The 16914-nt window shown below is 40.8% G+C and overlaps 1 protein-coding gene across 1 annotated transcript; it reads left to right on the forward strand.

The window, feature by feature from the left end:
• Positions 1-394: 394 nt before the first annotated feature.
• On the forward strand, positions 395-16884 carry LOC136712719 (acyl-CoA dehydrogenase family member 11). The gene is made up of 16 exons (XM_066689449.1): positions 395-649; positions 1247-1547; positions 3105-3328; positions 3411-3510; positions 3827-3944; positions 4119-4261; positions 4928-5077; positions 5565-5659; positions 5858-5957; positions 6271-6411; positions 6564-6656; positions 7111-7218; positions 8406-8565; positions 12108-12174; positions 12282-12345; positions 16460-16884. Exons 2-16 carry the CDS (start codon positions 1272-1274, stop codon positions 16559-16561), a joined length of 1941 nt encoding a protein of 646 aa, XP_066545546.1. The 5' UTR covers positions 395-649; positions 1247-1271; the 3' UTR covers positions 16562-16884.
• Positions 16885-16914: the final 30 nt, after the last annotated feature.

Raw genomic sequence — 16914 nt, forward strand, 5'->3', positions numbered from 1 at the left:
CTTTTTTCCCCAACTATGCCTAAAGTGGTGCATTATGGGATTAAAAAGAGCTTTGGTGTTCCCAAAGTCGATAAATCTTGACGTATTTCATATTCCAAGCTTTCTCATTTTAAAATGATAGATTTTTTGTACATGATGGAACTAGATTTCATTAGAGACACCACTACTCAACATATATAAGCACCTCAATGTGTCGCAAAAATAATATAGCCTATATTTTGACTGACAATATCAATAATAAATTATGTAACAAACCCATATACACACCCTCTGTTCAACCCCTTTTTTTTCTAAGATGAATCAGCATTCAGCAACAACAAGAAAATATTGGCTCTAAATTAGGAAAATAAAAAACGTTCGAGATTTAGGACATGTGTTTAACAGGAGTGAAACCCATGAATTAACTCAATGGGTCTTCCCATACATGGGATGGCGACAAAGTGCCGTCACATGCGTTTATTTCTTGGTAGCGTCTGTGCGGGTCTGCGCAACTCCACCAATCGGATCAGGGAAATTGTGCAGATTTGCGCAGAACTGCGGAACTGTGGGCTGGAAGAACACGATCATTGTTTCAGTGTTTACAAAAAAAATATTCTTCATCTTGAGAACAGTATTGTGATTTTGTTTCGAGTTGTCACAGTATACCCTGGTATGTTGACTTTTGTTCTTTTTGCTGCTGACGTTAACTTTGACGAAACACTTGGAAACATACAAATCCAAAACCAAAATAAAAACATTTAAAATAAATGGCATTGCTGTAAATCTAAAGTGTTTTCGGAAAATAAATGTCAAGGATGTAACTGAAATTATAATTAACGTTTACAGTGTTGTTCACTGCATAATGTATTCATTTATTTGGACTTGGCTACTATTTACTTATGGTGTGCGAATGAGCGTGAATTTTGCCTTACTTCTGTCACAGGACTAATGGGTTCTTGGACAGAAAAATATATCGGCATGTAGTTCTGCCACATACACCTTTACAAAATAAAGTATGAGTTACTTTTAAAGCATATTTTCAGAGCCTTGCTAACTGTAGAATTCTAAGGGCTGCTTTCATACAAGACTGGTGCTAATCAAGGTTTGTGAAACCGCAAGTAAATAGGTAATCCGACAACTAGCAACCTACATTGAGTTCATGAATTAGCTACAGACAAGTTACAGTCACTATCAAAAGTCAACAAGCTTTTGTCGGTATTAGGAAATATATGTAACACCAATTATTGATGATTTCATTCTATTTCAGTGCGCAGCTCTTGGGGTGCTACTCAATGGCAACGCGAGTGCTGGGGCTGACCCGGCGGGTCACGGGGGTCCACGGCGTGGTTTCCCCCAGGTGGAACCGCTGGCTGAGCTGTGGGATTTCTGTTCGCCCAGCCCGGCATGGTAGAGCGGAGGTGGAGGAGGAAAGCAGTGCGGCAAAAGAGGAGCCTGTCTTCTCCCGGTCTTCTATTGGTACCTTCTTCCAGGAGAGACCTATGCTGAAAAACCCTTTTCTGGAGGATGCTCTGCTGCAGAATTACCTCAAGAGACACCTCCCCTCACAGGTCGGTCCTTTCCTTCAAATTGAATTAACGTGTGTGTCACATTTGGGGTGCAATAGTAATAATTATAATAGTAATACATCTTTGTTTGTATAGCATTATATAGTCAGTGCAGTTCAAAGCGTTTTACATACAGAATAATAATAAAGCATTTAACAAAATAAAAATAAAAGAAGAATATATTGAAATGCATATGGAAATGACTTGGTGTTGCTGAATTTGTGAATTTACACATGTAAGTGCTAATGTGATGTATTCCTCACCAAAACGAAATACAAATACCAAAATGTGACTTATTTCCCAATTCAGATTCCATACAACAGACATGAATAAGTTGATTAATATTTATGAAAAATGTTCTTGTGTACCTGTCCTACAAGACATGCCGGTATTCTACTGGGTTCACGTAGATGTAGTAATTGAATCCTGCAGAAATCCTACATGAATAGTGCAATCTAACTATGCTGTTTCCTGTAGGAACCCTAGGGAAATGTATGACCAAAATACAGGGGGGGGGAGCGGTACGAAGCTGGAATGGGGTCTGGGGGCCACATGGACCAAGAATCAGGTTTTGCATCAAAGCCAGCATTGGGGATCAGAGCACCTACGTCTTTATATAATCTGCAATATTTCAGGACTCGCTTTTATTCACCTTATTACTAAGCTTCAAGGATGTCACTGTCTGAAGCATGTATACAGCTCAGTCCAAAGCTGTGCTTGTTACCTAAGAATTTGATAGTGCAAAAAGTGGGCTACTGTTTAATGGCATTCTACTGCAGAAGCCACAAGATCAAGAAGATAGAATAAGTTAATGGTGGGCCAGATGGTTCACCACATGTTTGGCATATTTAATAAGCGTGGTTTTAGTCAAGATAAGTCATTCTGTTGGGTATTTCATATTTCATGTATGTTATGGCAATTTATGATGGAATGGCACCACTTTAATTTTGAATATATCATATAATGAATGTATCTTGAATGAAAGTAAGGGGTGCAACCTCATAATTGGGTGTGGCTGAGGTGAGGTGCATGCAGGATTTCTCTCTGAATTGTTAAATTTGGATAGGAGTCTTATATGAGTACTTTAGTGTAGCCGGTGCTTCTTGAATTCATGGTTGTAAGTTGTGTTTTATACTTGCATAATACAAAAGGATACAAAGAAATATTTGGCTTGACAAACAGGCACTTTGACGGACAACAGAATAGCAGATAGCAGACACCCATACATATTGTAAATCATTGACTCTTCACATTTCTTGGCCTATTGCCCCTTCCCAGCAAATGGCAAGTTATAATATAACCCAGAACAAGAATTGTTATGTCCAAGGGGGTGGTTGTTGCTCCCATTTTAGACCACTAGGTGTTACTATAAACAACCTGAAGAGAGCACTGATAGAATTAAACAGGATTGTACAGGATTTCAACACTGGTCAGTTTCATCCTCTTGAATTTTTTTTATTTAATTTTAAAGGCATATCAAAATATTCAAAGGCCTGCATCTTCCAAATCCAACAAATGTACAGAAGTATGAATGTAGCTTTTCTTATGTGTGTGTTGAAGGAAGTTTGGGCAGACCTGGAGCGCTTTGGGGAGCGGTTGTGCAGTGAGGTGGATACTCTGGGGTGGCAGTGCGAAGAGAGACCCCCGCATCTCCTGCATTATGATCCTTGGGGCCGGCGCATTGACCGCATCGTCACCTGTCCTGCCTGGGCTCGCATGAAGGAGATCTCCGCCCAGGAGGGGATGGTGGCCGCCGGCTACGAGCGGAAATATGGAGACTGGAGGTAGGGTGGTTGTGTATCTGTAACATCAGCATTAAACTATGATCCTAACAAAACTAATATCCTGTGATGTGGTTTTCTGTAGCCGGGTGTACCAGATGTCTAAACTGTACCTGTACTCCCCCTCGGCTGGGCTCTACACCTGTCCACTGGCTATGACTGATGGTGCTGCCAAAGTCATTCAGGTGAGTGAGCGCTTTCACTGCACTAATGTTACATACACATGTCATTATTTTCCACAGATTCAACACTACAATTTACCTGTGCCACCATTTTACATTTACGTTGTCATGAATTGGGTAATTGGATTTGATAGTTACTCCTTAGATATCATGAAATTCCTCTGTATCTCATGGAGGTTACCAAGACATGATATTTATTTGGTTTCTAAGTGTGTTCAGCAGAGACGTGCAATGAAAAATACAAGAAGGGATGTTTGGTAAAACTGCATTCTTTGATTGTCTTTAATATAAGCATGTGCCACCCCTTTTGTCCTTCCAGTCGCTGGGGATGTCTGGGCCCCTGGAACAGGCCTTCCACCGTCTGACCTCCCGTGACCCCCAGCAGTTCTGGACTTCCGGCCAGTGGATGACGGAGAGGAAGGGGGGCTCCGACGTGGGTGGGTCCATTACATCAGCTCACACTATCTTCCCCCTACTTCTGTATGGGGCTGAAAATAACAGTAATAAGGCAAATGAGAAAAAAATAAAGCTGGGCTTCTGTTAATTAGGTTCCAGCCCTGGTTGAGGATTGTTTGCTCCTGTGGCTGATGAGCGGTGTCTCCTCTCTCTAGCCAGTGGGACAGAGACAGTTGCCCGGCCCCAACCTGACGGGACTTACAGACTGCACGGCTTCAAATGGTTCACCTCAGCCACCGACTCTGACATGACCCTAACGCTGGGGAGAGTGGTGGATGCCCACGGGAGAACCACTGAGGTGCATTTTTTCTCTTGAGCACTTTCTACCATTGTCATCATCTGTTCCTACCACTTACACTATCCCTGCCATACTGAATGACTTGACTTGCTCTGTGTGGTGCAGATGTGGGCTCAAAATGCACGTCAGTGGAAAAACACAACATATATATGTTAAATTTGGGTTCATGTTCAAGCACATGTAAATGTGAGGCATTCACTACCAAAACTAAATACAAATGGAACATATTTTATAAAATGCATTTAAATTCGCCTACACAACAAATATAAATGAATTGGTTAGCACAAATTGTCATTATCATTTATTTAGCTGAGTGGCTCAGGTTAAGTGGCCATGATCTGCCAGTATTTGTCAGACTGAAGCCTTCTTACTTCAAGGGTTGAGAAAATGAGCTGAACGCATGGCAGTTGATAGAAGTGTGGTGCACAGGTCTGCTCGTGATGAATAAAAGTCACACAGGCTTTGCACACTAATGCCTGTATCTTGGAGGCATCTGAAATATTTTGGAAGCAATCTACAACAAATATAACTACAAACGCTTTTATTTTAGGATATGGAAATACCAAATGCACAATTGGTCCATTTTTATTAATTTTTTGCTTTGAAGTGCACTTAAATGGCACTGAGCTTGCTTCTGAGCCCAATTCTGCTGTGTCGTCCTTTCAGGGCAGTAAGGGTCTGTCTCTATTCTACGCGGAGGTGAGAGATGAGCAGGGGGAACTCAACAACATCCAGGTGCAGAGGCTGAAGGACAAGTTGGGGACCAGGCAGGTGCCCACTGCAGAGCTGCTACTGGACGGACTCATTGCTCATAGGGTGAGTGCCGCAGGCAGCGGCCATGCGTTACCCCCCAAAAAATGCCTGTAACAGACAGATTAATCAATTAACATTGCAATTATTCTTCCACTTCCTTCTGATCAAAGACACCTATAGTAACAATGTAATGAATGGCTGATAGAGTTATCTTAAAGAACCCCAAAAATACATCAGGTAGCAATCAGGACTGGAGTGAGGTTTGTAATTCTGGTTCCTGCTTTATCCCTTGGTGAACTGATTTTGTCATTTTTCTCCCTCCGTTAATTTTTTTAGATGGGCCAACCATACTGTCACAAAACGTCTGCCTTTGAATAAAGCATTTTTCTTGAGTGATCCTTCTGGTCCCGTTAACTTACCTCTCACCCATCTCTCTCTGCTTTGCAGTTTACCATTTGGCATTCAGCAGGGTTTTTCTACCTGTAAATGGGAAGGGAGAGCAGCAGTAGTATGTTCTGTAATCGTTGTCCTTTGCCATTCCTTTGCGTAGATCTCTGAGGAGGGCAGGGGTGTGGCCTCCATCGCCAACATGTTGACCATAACCCGCATCCACAACACTGTCTCTGCTGTGGCCTGTATGAGGAGGTAAGACATGGGGTCATATGGTGGATCCCTACCTTTGTGCATTATTACTGACATCTTCACCTTAGTGACTGGACTGCACAGACCATAATGTTGTGCATTGTGGGTGCCAAAGCAAGATGGGAGCAGTACCTGCGTGGTACGGCTGTTTATGTGAAACATTTAGGACCTCGCACTGTTGTAACCAGCCCCTCCCTGCAGGATCCTGGCCCTGGGCCGAGAGTACGCCACAAAGCGCTTTGTATTTGGGAAGTTCCTGAAGGACCACCCACTCCACCTGCAGACCATGGCTAGGATGGAGGTAAGCTGGAGGTGGAGCATGCTCTCCTGAAGCAATGTCCTTTCATGATGGTAGTGACGTATCATGTGATAAGGGTTTGATTTGCAGTTCTATACCAATGTCCCCAGCAATCGACTCCCAGTGATGTTATTTTTTAATGCTTTTTGTTATTCTAGCTGAACCCTGAGAACAGAACCTTACAGAATCTATTCTTTGATTCATTTCATCATTAGTTATTATTTTTTATTATTTTTATTTCTTGGCAGTCGACCTTATCCAGGGCGCCTTCAACATAAGTGCAAAACTTACAACATAAGTTCATCTGTGTGTCCAGGTGGAAGTGCGGGGAGCCTTCCTGCTGTTGATGTCAGTGTGCGGGCTGCTGGGAAGAGAGGAGGGGGGTTTAGCCTCAGAGCACGAGCTGCACCTGTTGCGCCTGTTGACCCCTCTCGCCAAACTCTACACTGGAAAACAGGTACAGAGTGAGAGTCTGCGAATGTGAGATAGAGTGAATGAGAAAACATCTTGTCTCTTTATTTTTTTAATGAATAAAATGCTTGTTAAATCTCTTTGCTGCTCTCTATCTACCCCCTCTCCCTGTGGCACCCCTGAACCCCCCGTCCACAGGCGATAGCAGTGGTCTCTGAAGGTCTGGAGTGTTTTGGGGGACAAGGCTACATGGAGGACACAGGATTGCCGGGACTGCTGAGAGATGCACAGGTAGGGGGAGCCAGAGGACACGCACCTTCCCACACACACAAAATACAACCATGTGTCTTAAGAAGTGGCATTTGAAGAGGTCTGATAGGAGTGTGGAATGTAGTCTCCTAGTTGTAGTCCTCAAGAAGGGGAATTTCTGTTTTTGAGGTTTCTTCTTTCAAAACTATTTCTGTTTCTGTTTGGAATTACGGTATTTTGTTTATTCCTATGTGTGATTCTCAAAACCTTTCCTGGTTGTAGTGGAGTGTGTTTACTAGATTAGGGGGGGGATCCATTAATTCTCCTTATCTGTAGAATGGATTTGGAATATTGCGTTTATTGATCTTATTTTGGGTCTCATCAGACATCCTTTAAATACTGAGGTTTTATTATTTGTATGGATGTATTTTCTCTGTGCCTCTAATCTTGTTTCCCTTCTCTCCCTCTATCTACCTCTCACCCCCTCCCCACCCAGGTCCTGAGTATCTGGGAGGGCACCACGAACATCCTGTCTCTGGACGTCCTACGCTGTGTGGCCAAAAGCCGAGGCCAAGCTCTGGAGGCCTTCTTCACTGAAGCCAGGGTGAGTGTGCAGGAGGAGAGAGAACAGCTAAACTCTGCCTGTAATACGACTGGCCAGTATTTTACCACCAATGCATCACAATCTTTAACCCACAAGAATAAGCCGCCCTGCTCTGTAACTGTTGAGGTGTCACAACACTTTTTATATTCAGTATATATATATACTGCCATATCGTCATATTGGGACTGTAATGGGTAACTGCCATCCACCAAAAAAGTAAATGACAAGCATTAGTACTTACTAATACAAATCTTTTTGTGTTATTATTATTTCTGCTGCACAGGATAATTCAGAAGACCACGTTGCATTGCTGAATTTATAGTGCTTTTAGCTGATTAAATAAACCAGGAGCTTGATAGCCAAGTCAGCCCTCACATGACTTGTCACCTCGATTTAAACCAAAAAAGGAGTGATCGCTCAGATAGTGTTTGAGGAGCAGCTCTCTCCAATGTGCACACATCCTTTTCCAGTATGCAATTCTTCTATTTCCTCAGTATTATGAAAAGCAATGAGGTTAACTTTATGGTCGGGGCACCAACAACTGAAACAGTGATCACAAGCTATGAGTTTAACCTTTAAAATACCTCTGGGTCACTTGAACGGAACTGAAAATCAGGAAGACTTATGTAAAGACCAGCACGGTATTCCGCTGATCATCTGACCATAGGGTTGCAGCAGTCAGTGAGATTAAACATGGAGCCCGTACTGCTGTTAATACATGGTCAACAGTTGCCTGGTGGGATTTTAGCTGCTCCACCAGGGCTATGAATAATATAGCCTATACTCCAGATAATCTAAATGTTAAACCCTGACAAAATACAAAACACCATTCTAGACAGGAACAGTAAGACAATGTGTTCAGACCTGGATCTGTTTCTTAGGCAGATTTCCAAAGAGGGATGCTTTTGTCAGAGTTTCAATTTGTTTTCCTGTGTAGATCACTTTTCCACTATTGTTCTTTAGTGATAAATGATGTATAAACACCTAATGTACAGGGTAATAAAGCACCTACATTCAGTAAAAGTGTGATGCTTCATTGGTGCCTTAACCACTTCCCCTTTGAGGACAACTTTGAAATCTTGTCTGGTCTCCTAAAAATGCTGTGTCTACAGATCCAGTCAGCTTACAGAAGAGTGTGTCTTTTTTTTTGTGGGTCTGAGTTCTGTGTTTTGTGGTGTGCTTTCCAGAACAAGCTGGCTTCAGCCTCTGAGAAGCATGGGTTGAGTCCATCGGTGGTGGCAGTAGACCGTTCCCTCTCCAGGCTGGGGGTGTTTCTACAGAAACCTCCTGCTTTCATAGAGCTGGCAGCCCGGGACCTGGCATACAGCCTGGCACGAATCTACATGGGCAAGTATCTAGTATACCTGGGTAGGTTTGGCGGGGGGATGAATGCAAATTTCTCTACACTCTAAATTACTCAATTCATTTCATTATTTTCCCTTTAATTTAAGGGCTTATTTAAGACTTTGACATTGCTTTTTACATTATATTTTACATTGCAGCTCATAACTAAAGATGTTGCACCCACAAAACATTGAACTGTCTGGAGAAAAATGTTCAAGTCATCCAGCTAGTCATTGAGGTAGGCCCATTAGTGTGATTTTGACACCACTTCTTTGAATAGATGCACTGGTGGTGCATTTGGAATTCAAATAATAGAAATGAGATTAAAAGATAGAACATATTAGTAAGATTAGCACTCAAGGAAGTGACACGGGAGATATCAGGAGGTGATACTGGATTCTCTGCTGCAGTTTGCATCACTAGTGGCTCCCATTTCGTCACAGTCAGTTGCATGGGTCCTATGAAATATGCTACCGTTTCTTTCATGCTGAAATAAAGCATGTGACATGATTTCTCAAGGGTCACAGTCAGGTTCACAGTTACTCTTTTTGCTGCATAGGTATTCAGAACCCAGAGCTGTGCCACGGTATTGCAATCTGTACTGTCAAAGCTACTCTTTGTCCAAATGTGGTTTTGCTACATGGCCAAAGATGATGGCAAAAATGCTATCTTAGAACTGATGGCAACCTAAAACCTAAAACTATTGCAAAGAGCTTTTTTCAATACTACAATAGCAAGAGGACAATAAGGGAGGAAGTGAAACAGATAAAGGGCAAAAATGGAAGTACCTTGGAAAACGAACAAGAGGTAGCAAATGTTCTAAATGAGTATTTCACAGTGGTTTTTACAAAAGAAAAGACAGATAACATGCCACAGGTTAACAATCAGTCCAGGCAAATCCTAAGAGAGATCAGGATAAATGAGGAGGAGGTACTAATGGGACTAGCAGAATTAAAAACAAACAAATCACCTGGGCCAGATGGTATATTTCCAACAGTACTTAAAGAAATGAGGGAAATGATTTATAGGCCGCTAAGTCAAATTTTCCAAATGACATTTAGAACAGGGGATGTGCCAACTGACTGGAAGACAGCAAATGTCATACCAATCCACAAGAAAGGGGACAAAACTGAGCCAGGAAATTACAGACCAATCAGTCTCACCTGCATCACCTGTAAAATGTTGGAAAAAATGATTAGACAGAAAATAGTGGAGCATCTTAATGAAAACCATATTCTTGGAGATAGTCATCATGGGTTTAGATGAGGCTGATCATGTCTTACTAATTTATTAGAATTTTTTGAACATGCAACTGCAGCTGTAGATGATGTGAAAGCATATGATATGATATACTTAGATTTTCAGAAAGCTTTTGATAAGGTTCCACACCACAGACTGATCCTCAAATTGGAAGCTGTAGGCATTCAGGGTAATGTAAGTAGATGGGTTATGAACTGGTTGATGTATAGGAAGCAGAGGGTGTTGAATAGAGGAGTTGCTTCTAACTGGAGTGAGGTTCTTAGTGGAGTTCCACAGGGATCAGTACTAGGGCCTTTGCTTTTTCTAATCTATATTAATGATCTGGACTCTGGGATAGTTAGTAAACTTGTCAAATTTGCCGATGATACTAAAATAGGTGACTCAGCAGATACAATCTCAGCAGCACAGGCTATTCAAAGGGACTTAGATAACATTCAGTTGTGGGCCGACACCTGGCAGATGAAATTCAATGTGGACACGTGCAAGGTAATGCATGCAGGTAACAAAAATGTCCACTATAATTACACTATGGGAGAAATAGAACTAGATGAAGTATCGCATGAGAAAGACCTAGGAGTCTATGTGGACTCCTCACTTTCTCCATCCAAACAGTGTGGGGAAGCAATAAAAAAGGCAAACACAATGCTAGGGTATATTGTCAAAAGTGTAGAATTGAGAACAAGGGCAGTAATGTTCAGACTGTACAATGCACTAGTGTAGCGTAAGGTACACGTATAAATTTCAATTAAAGAAGTGAATTTATAGTATCACCTTATCACGAATCCTGGAATCTTGTAGAACTAAATTTCTGTAATAATTGGACGCAGACACCAATTCCAAAGATATAAATTGTCAAATTTATTCAAAAACAAAGACTAAATGTAGCACTACACTAATTATACAAAAGGGAAAGACTAATTAAAATTCAACTCTAGATCAACAAATCAAAGACAAATCACTTCCGTGACCAAATCAAAGACCATGGGATCGCATATGATAACACACAAATCGTTAAACAAAAAAGGTTATAAACACATTGACTACAATACCGGTTAGTAAGACTAAGGTGAGTCTCTCATTAATATTGTTAGTCAGACATTAAATAACTACGCAGGTTAGTGAGTTTTTTTATTACCTACAGGCCCCTTTCTCCAGACATCTCATAGCAGGATTCCAAACTATTTGGCCTATTCTCGGTGCCATCCTCCCCAAAACTGTCACTTTGATGTAAACCAGTTCCAAGCTGATGAGTTAAGGAAATCTGATAACTTTGGGGGGGAGAGGTCTTCTTTAGCTCAGTGCTTCAGCTCAGAGCTAAAATGCTCTTATCAAAATACACCCAACATAACGCTACACTAGTTAGAACTCATCTGGATACTGTGTACAGATCTGGGCTCCACACTTCAAGAAGGATATTGCTGCTCTAGAGGCAGTTCAGAGGAGAGCAACCAGACTTATTCCAGGTCTGAAGGGAATGTCCTACTGGGAGAGACTGAGGGAACTGAACCTTTTCACCCTGGAACAGAGGAGACTATGTGGGGACTTGATCCAAGTCTTCAAAATCATGAAGGGCATCGACCACATCAAACCAGAAGAGCTTTTCCAGATCAGCAGGGACACATACACCTGGGGACACAAATGGAAATTGGGCTTCAAGGCATTCAAAACGGAAAACAGGAGACGCTTCTTTACACAGAGAGTAGTCACAATCTGGAACAAACTCCCCAGCAATGTGGTAGATGCTGAAAATTTGGGAACATTTAAAAATAGACTGTATAGGATCCTTGGATCACTTAGTTATTAATGGACACCAAACGAGCATGATGGGTCAAATGACATCCTCTCGTTTGTAAACTTTCTTATGTTCTTATGTTCCTAACCACACGGTACAACATTCCCCCGAATAACAGGAAGAGGTGGGTATGACCTAATCCGTGAAAAGAGATGGTATCTGCAGACATTACAAATGAATTCACAATCTAACTAGGCCCACTGTTCTGAGTATTTTACTTCTCCAGACTGAAACTTCTCCAATGTACCCGGTTCTGCTTGTCAATGGCATGATGACGTTCTGCTATGCACAGTCTACTGTAATGTGCTTTGTGTTCAACCGAAAATGACAAGCCAGTCATGCCACTCACCTTGTTTTGTTTCACTTCGACCTTGTAAATCCCCACTCAAACAGGTGGCTCATTGTAGTTACGTGTGGGGAACAAGAGGCTGAAGAAGAGACAAAATCTCTGTCCATCTCACTGTCCTTCTGTCTGTCTGTCTGTCTTCTTCAGCTGCCCTGCTGGTAGACCATGCTGCCTGGGAAGGGGCCTCAAACACAGATGTCTATGCTGCACTAAGGTACCTCTCCCCCAGGGTCATTTCCTTGCTCAAGTGTGCAAGGCTTGTCCTTTATATTTTTGGGGCTGGTTTATTTTGATTTGCCACCCTGCTCTGTTATCCTACAGGTGGTGTGAGCAGGACCTGTGCCCTGTGGTTACCAAGGAGATGAGTGGCTGCTACGATAAGGAGGTGGTTGCCATGGACATGGCCTTGGTGTATGATGGGAGCTCCTTCACCACAGCCAGTGCCTAATACTGGGGGTGTCAGAGAAACAGAGTGCTGTTTTTTTGTGATTGTCAACATCTGCACTTGTATTACCATTTCAACTACTTCCGGGTTGTTACTGCAGGTTTTTTGGATGCCAAGCATTTGCCAGTTTATTATTATTATTATTATTATTATTATTATTATTATTATTATTATTATTATTATTCATTTTATTTTATAATAATAATAATAATAATTATTATTATTATTATTATTCTTTATTTCTTGGTATATGCTCTTATCCAGGGCAACTTACAGGATACAAGAGCAAATCAAAAGTGCAGATGTGCTGAAGTCATAGGTAATAGCTAAAGGGAAGCGGGTAAAGCGGAAATCACAAATAAACAACAGGAGTACTAGCAATGTAAGAGTAAGCAGTATAATGAAACAGTTATATAAAGTGCAAGATTACAGGAGAGCTGAACTGCTCAGGAGAATAAACTGCTAAATTACAAGTACAGTCTGAACAGATGTTAAATTACTTTTGAATTGTTGCTGTATGATAATCTCTCTTTAAAAGAATGATTTGCTGTTATATTTTTAGTTACAGATCAAAACACTATGTAATGTATAAATAAGGTGCACGTTTACCTTAGGAAATTTACAATCCAATAGTTTAACAACACCGATATGTGTGGGAATGTGATTTGAATTGTTTTGGCTTATTCTCTTGGAGCCGGGTCCACACCGTCAAGCCCCCATTACAGGGATTGAGCCAAGGTCTTGCTGCAGAGGCCGTGATGGGGGAGGTGCTGGGATGCAAAACAACGAACGATAGGGCGGTGTGTTGATGATGTAGTATTTATACTCTTGGCCAGAAGTGAGAGTGATGACATCGAAGTTGTCTACTCCCAAAATTGATTTATAGATTCCACTAGGCTCTTTTGCACTTTTAACGGGGCCTTACTGTGGTTTTAATATAGTCTTACAGTGGTTTCCAATGGATTCAACATGCCTTCACAGTACTTTACTACACTTATTTAAGATATTCTAGGGTTCGGCATATTTCTCTGCTATGGAGGATTCTTTCTCCATGGGAGCCTGTGTCTCCTAACAGCTTTCAGTTTAACCATTTCACATCCATATATGGTCTGGACTCATCCAAACAAATAGAATCCAGTGCATTCTTGTGTTCATCTTATGACAATAGGCAGAGAAGGAGCCAATGCTAACACATAATCTGATTATGGTCTGAGCTCATGATAAAGATCATAAAATATCAAGGAGAAGGAGAAGAAGAAAGATGACACACCAGGCTGCCTTCTCTCCTGAAACTCAACAGCAGCTTATTATTACATGTTTTAGGAATATAATAAAATTATATTCGTTTTACATGCAATCTGTCACAAATAAATGATTATTGCACACCTGTGTCTTCCCCATAATATGAGTTTCAGTTAAACTGTTACATTGTCTGGAAATCATACATTGAAAATATTCCTCTTACAGCTAGAACTTGGGAATTACATGCTATACCATGACCTGTGTTTCTAAGGTATGTTTACTACTAGTCAACCATATTCCACTGTAGTTAAGCACAAGGCCTGCTGACCCAGAGCAAACCACTGTAAAACTATGGTATACAATACCATGTTAAAGGTACATTTTCCATTGGAAACTTGCATAGGTAACCTGTTTTTAAGTGCATTCTTGCATTCAATGAGAGAGAGGATATAAGCTGATTCAGAGAGGTGCTCAGTAACCAGTAACCAGTAATAACAATATGTGCCTTCTGATAACAGATCCCAAATGTCCTTTACCTGAGTGTTACTATCAGGTATTGATTACAGCATAAGGGAAACTGGCTATGATGAAGTGATGACATGCATGTGTTTCTATGTGTTTGAAATGCCATGTCCTGACAATGGGGTTTGCTGTTGATTGCAACATATAAGAGTATTTGATGTCTAATGTACATTTATCGGAATGTAGTCAACCTGAATTTTAAATATATATTTTTTAATCTAGAGATATAATATTAGGATCTCACCAAATAAATACATATATGAACACAAAATGTAGAAAATAACGGTATGATTCTTTTCCACGTATTAAAAAATATTGTGATTCTAACATTGTTGATGATCTCTTCTCAGCCTTAATTGTATCCATAGATCTGTGCTAACATTGCAGACTTTTAATTCTTGAAGATGGCCACTTATCGCAATTGGTCAGGGTCGTTACTCCTGTCGTGCAGTACATTTTGAAAAGAAAGTAGCCTTTATTTTTTCATCCCATGCCGGGATGTTAAAAGCAATGGCTGTTGTTATTTTGGTTGAAATTTTGTGTTGCTGATGGCGTGCACTCATGCCAGTCCTTTGACTCTGTTAGAGCATCTCTTCCAGTGCCATTCTGATCTTATTGAATACTGATTAAAGACATGGACATGTATGATCCTGGGAGCTTAAAATCTCTTGAAATGTACCATTATAACCAGATATGGGGGATGTGTCTTCTGTATAACTGTCTGAGTACACAAATAATATAGGTTCCACAGATGTGTGCACAGCAAATAGATCGTTCAGAATCTGGCTAAAACAGGCTATAGCACAGATTGACCTGGGAAAGTAAGGGAGACCCAGGTGTAGAGAATGCATTTACAAATGCTACTAGCCAGCTAAAGAGATATTTCATGTAGGTCAGGGTGAGACCCATCCCAGCCTCTTACAGTCTCAATGCGGCAAATTGTATAGGTCTCAGTAAAGCACTAATCTCTTAAGGTTCAATTCTTGAATGGGAGTTTGTTGAAAATGACCTTAATACAAGCTGTGGTGACCAGCATTAAATCTTTTTCAAGTCTGGTGATTTAAGGGTGACCGACACCATTGACTGGATTTTTTGCACTTTCTGCATGGTTTTACTGAGGTTGTATTGCAGTGCTTTACTACACTCTACTTTAGATATATTTATCTTTGTATACTGTGCTATTCCCAAAGTCCTGTATAGTAAATAACTGTAAAGGCATGTCCTTCTAAGAATGTTTTTATCCAGACCAAAGAGTATTTTTTTCTTTGTTTGTTTTTGCCAATGCTTGGTTTGTAATGAGAATATTAGCGTGTAGCAACATGTTATCTCTTTTCTAGCACAATGCACGTCTGTAGCTGTTGTGTAAGAAGCCTCTGTGAAATCCTTGCATTGCATACCAGTTTGATCTATTCGAATCTCCCCAGTGCTTTCAAATTGTACAGAATTTGGTCACTGCATCATCTTTGAAAAGAGGCATCACCCAGTTTCAGTCAAAAGAGAAAAAGACCAAAAAATAACCACGTAAGATCCATTGTTTGACCCCCACTGAAATATTTAGTGATGTTAATAACCAACATATGTTTAGGTCTCCTGTCCACTTCAATTGAGTGAAATAACACCACCATGCAAGACAAACAAAAAGGCAAGCAAACCTGAAAACCCTGTCCATCTATCAAATGAAACACTTAAATTATCCGTTGTTTGGTTTTGTAGCGATTTCTGCTTTTTTGTTGTTGATGGTGGTTTCAGTTTGCTCAATTGTAATGGTTATGATTGCAAAAATGCAGAAATCACTGATATGATCTAAATAAAACATCTCTTTAGCTGACCTCTTCCCCACCATGGTTTTCCATACTGCGCACTTTCTCAGGTCACCTGTGCTAAAGCCTGTTTTAACCTGATTTAGCAGTATCTATTTGCAGTGCACACATCTGTGGCATTAATACTTTTTGTGTACTCACACATTTAGCTATACAGAAGACACATACCCCACATCCAGTTATAATTGCAGTTCTCAAGGGGTTTTTAAGCTCCCATGCTCACAGTCTTTCTCCAAACCATGTTCACTTGGACAGATAGGCTTTCCAGTGGCTGGCTTTTTAAAAGATGGCTATAAAGAATCAAGGTCTCTTGCAATGGCACACCATAAGCAAGAAACAACAACAACAAATCAAGAGCCACAACTTGTGGCTTATCTGGGTTAGTCATTATAGTTAGTGACTGAAGTCAGTTACTTATTAAAGTTAGTGACTTACTCAACTTAGTTATTCTTCTTCTTTTTTTATTTTAGATGAACACATCTTACTGGCCAGATCACACCAATCGCTTGCTTAAAGGGGGAACCAAACCAGGACTGGAAGTTCTGGAGAAGCACACATACAGCCGGTGCTAAAGGTCACTCCTCAAACAGTCGGTTACTAAAGACTGGAAAGTGTTTTATTTTTCCAATTTCCTGAGCCGTTCATTTGTTTAGTGATGTGATTTAGAGAAGATTTGGACTGTACACAGAAACAGAATTGCCAATGTCTGTTTAAAATAACAGTAAGCTTGCTACATTGAAAGCTTCCATTTCCATTGATGACAGAAGAGTAGAGACCAAATGCTAACATTTAGCGACAGTACGGGGTTAAAAGAAGGTCGCTTCTCCTTTAAGAAGGAGGGTTTTAGAGCAAGCAGTCAACGTGACTTATTTAGGAAGTTAAGTTGATCCAGGCGGAGCGAGCAAGTAAGCAAGCAAGCAAGCAA

This window comes from Amia ocellicauda, chromosome 17 (assembly GCF_036373705.1).
Source record: "Amia ocellicauda isolate fAmiCal2 chromosome 17, fAmiCal2.hap1, whole genome shotgun sequence".
In the NCBI taxonomy this organism is placed as follows: Eukaryota; Metazoa; Chordata; class Actinopteri; order Amiiformes; family Amiidae; genus Amia; species Amia ocellicauda.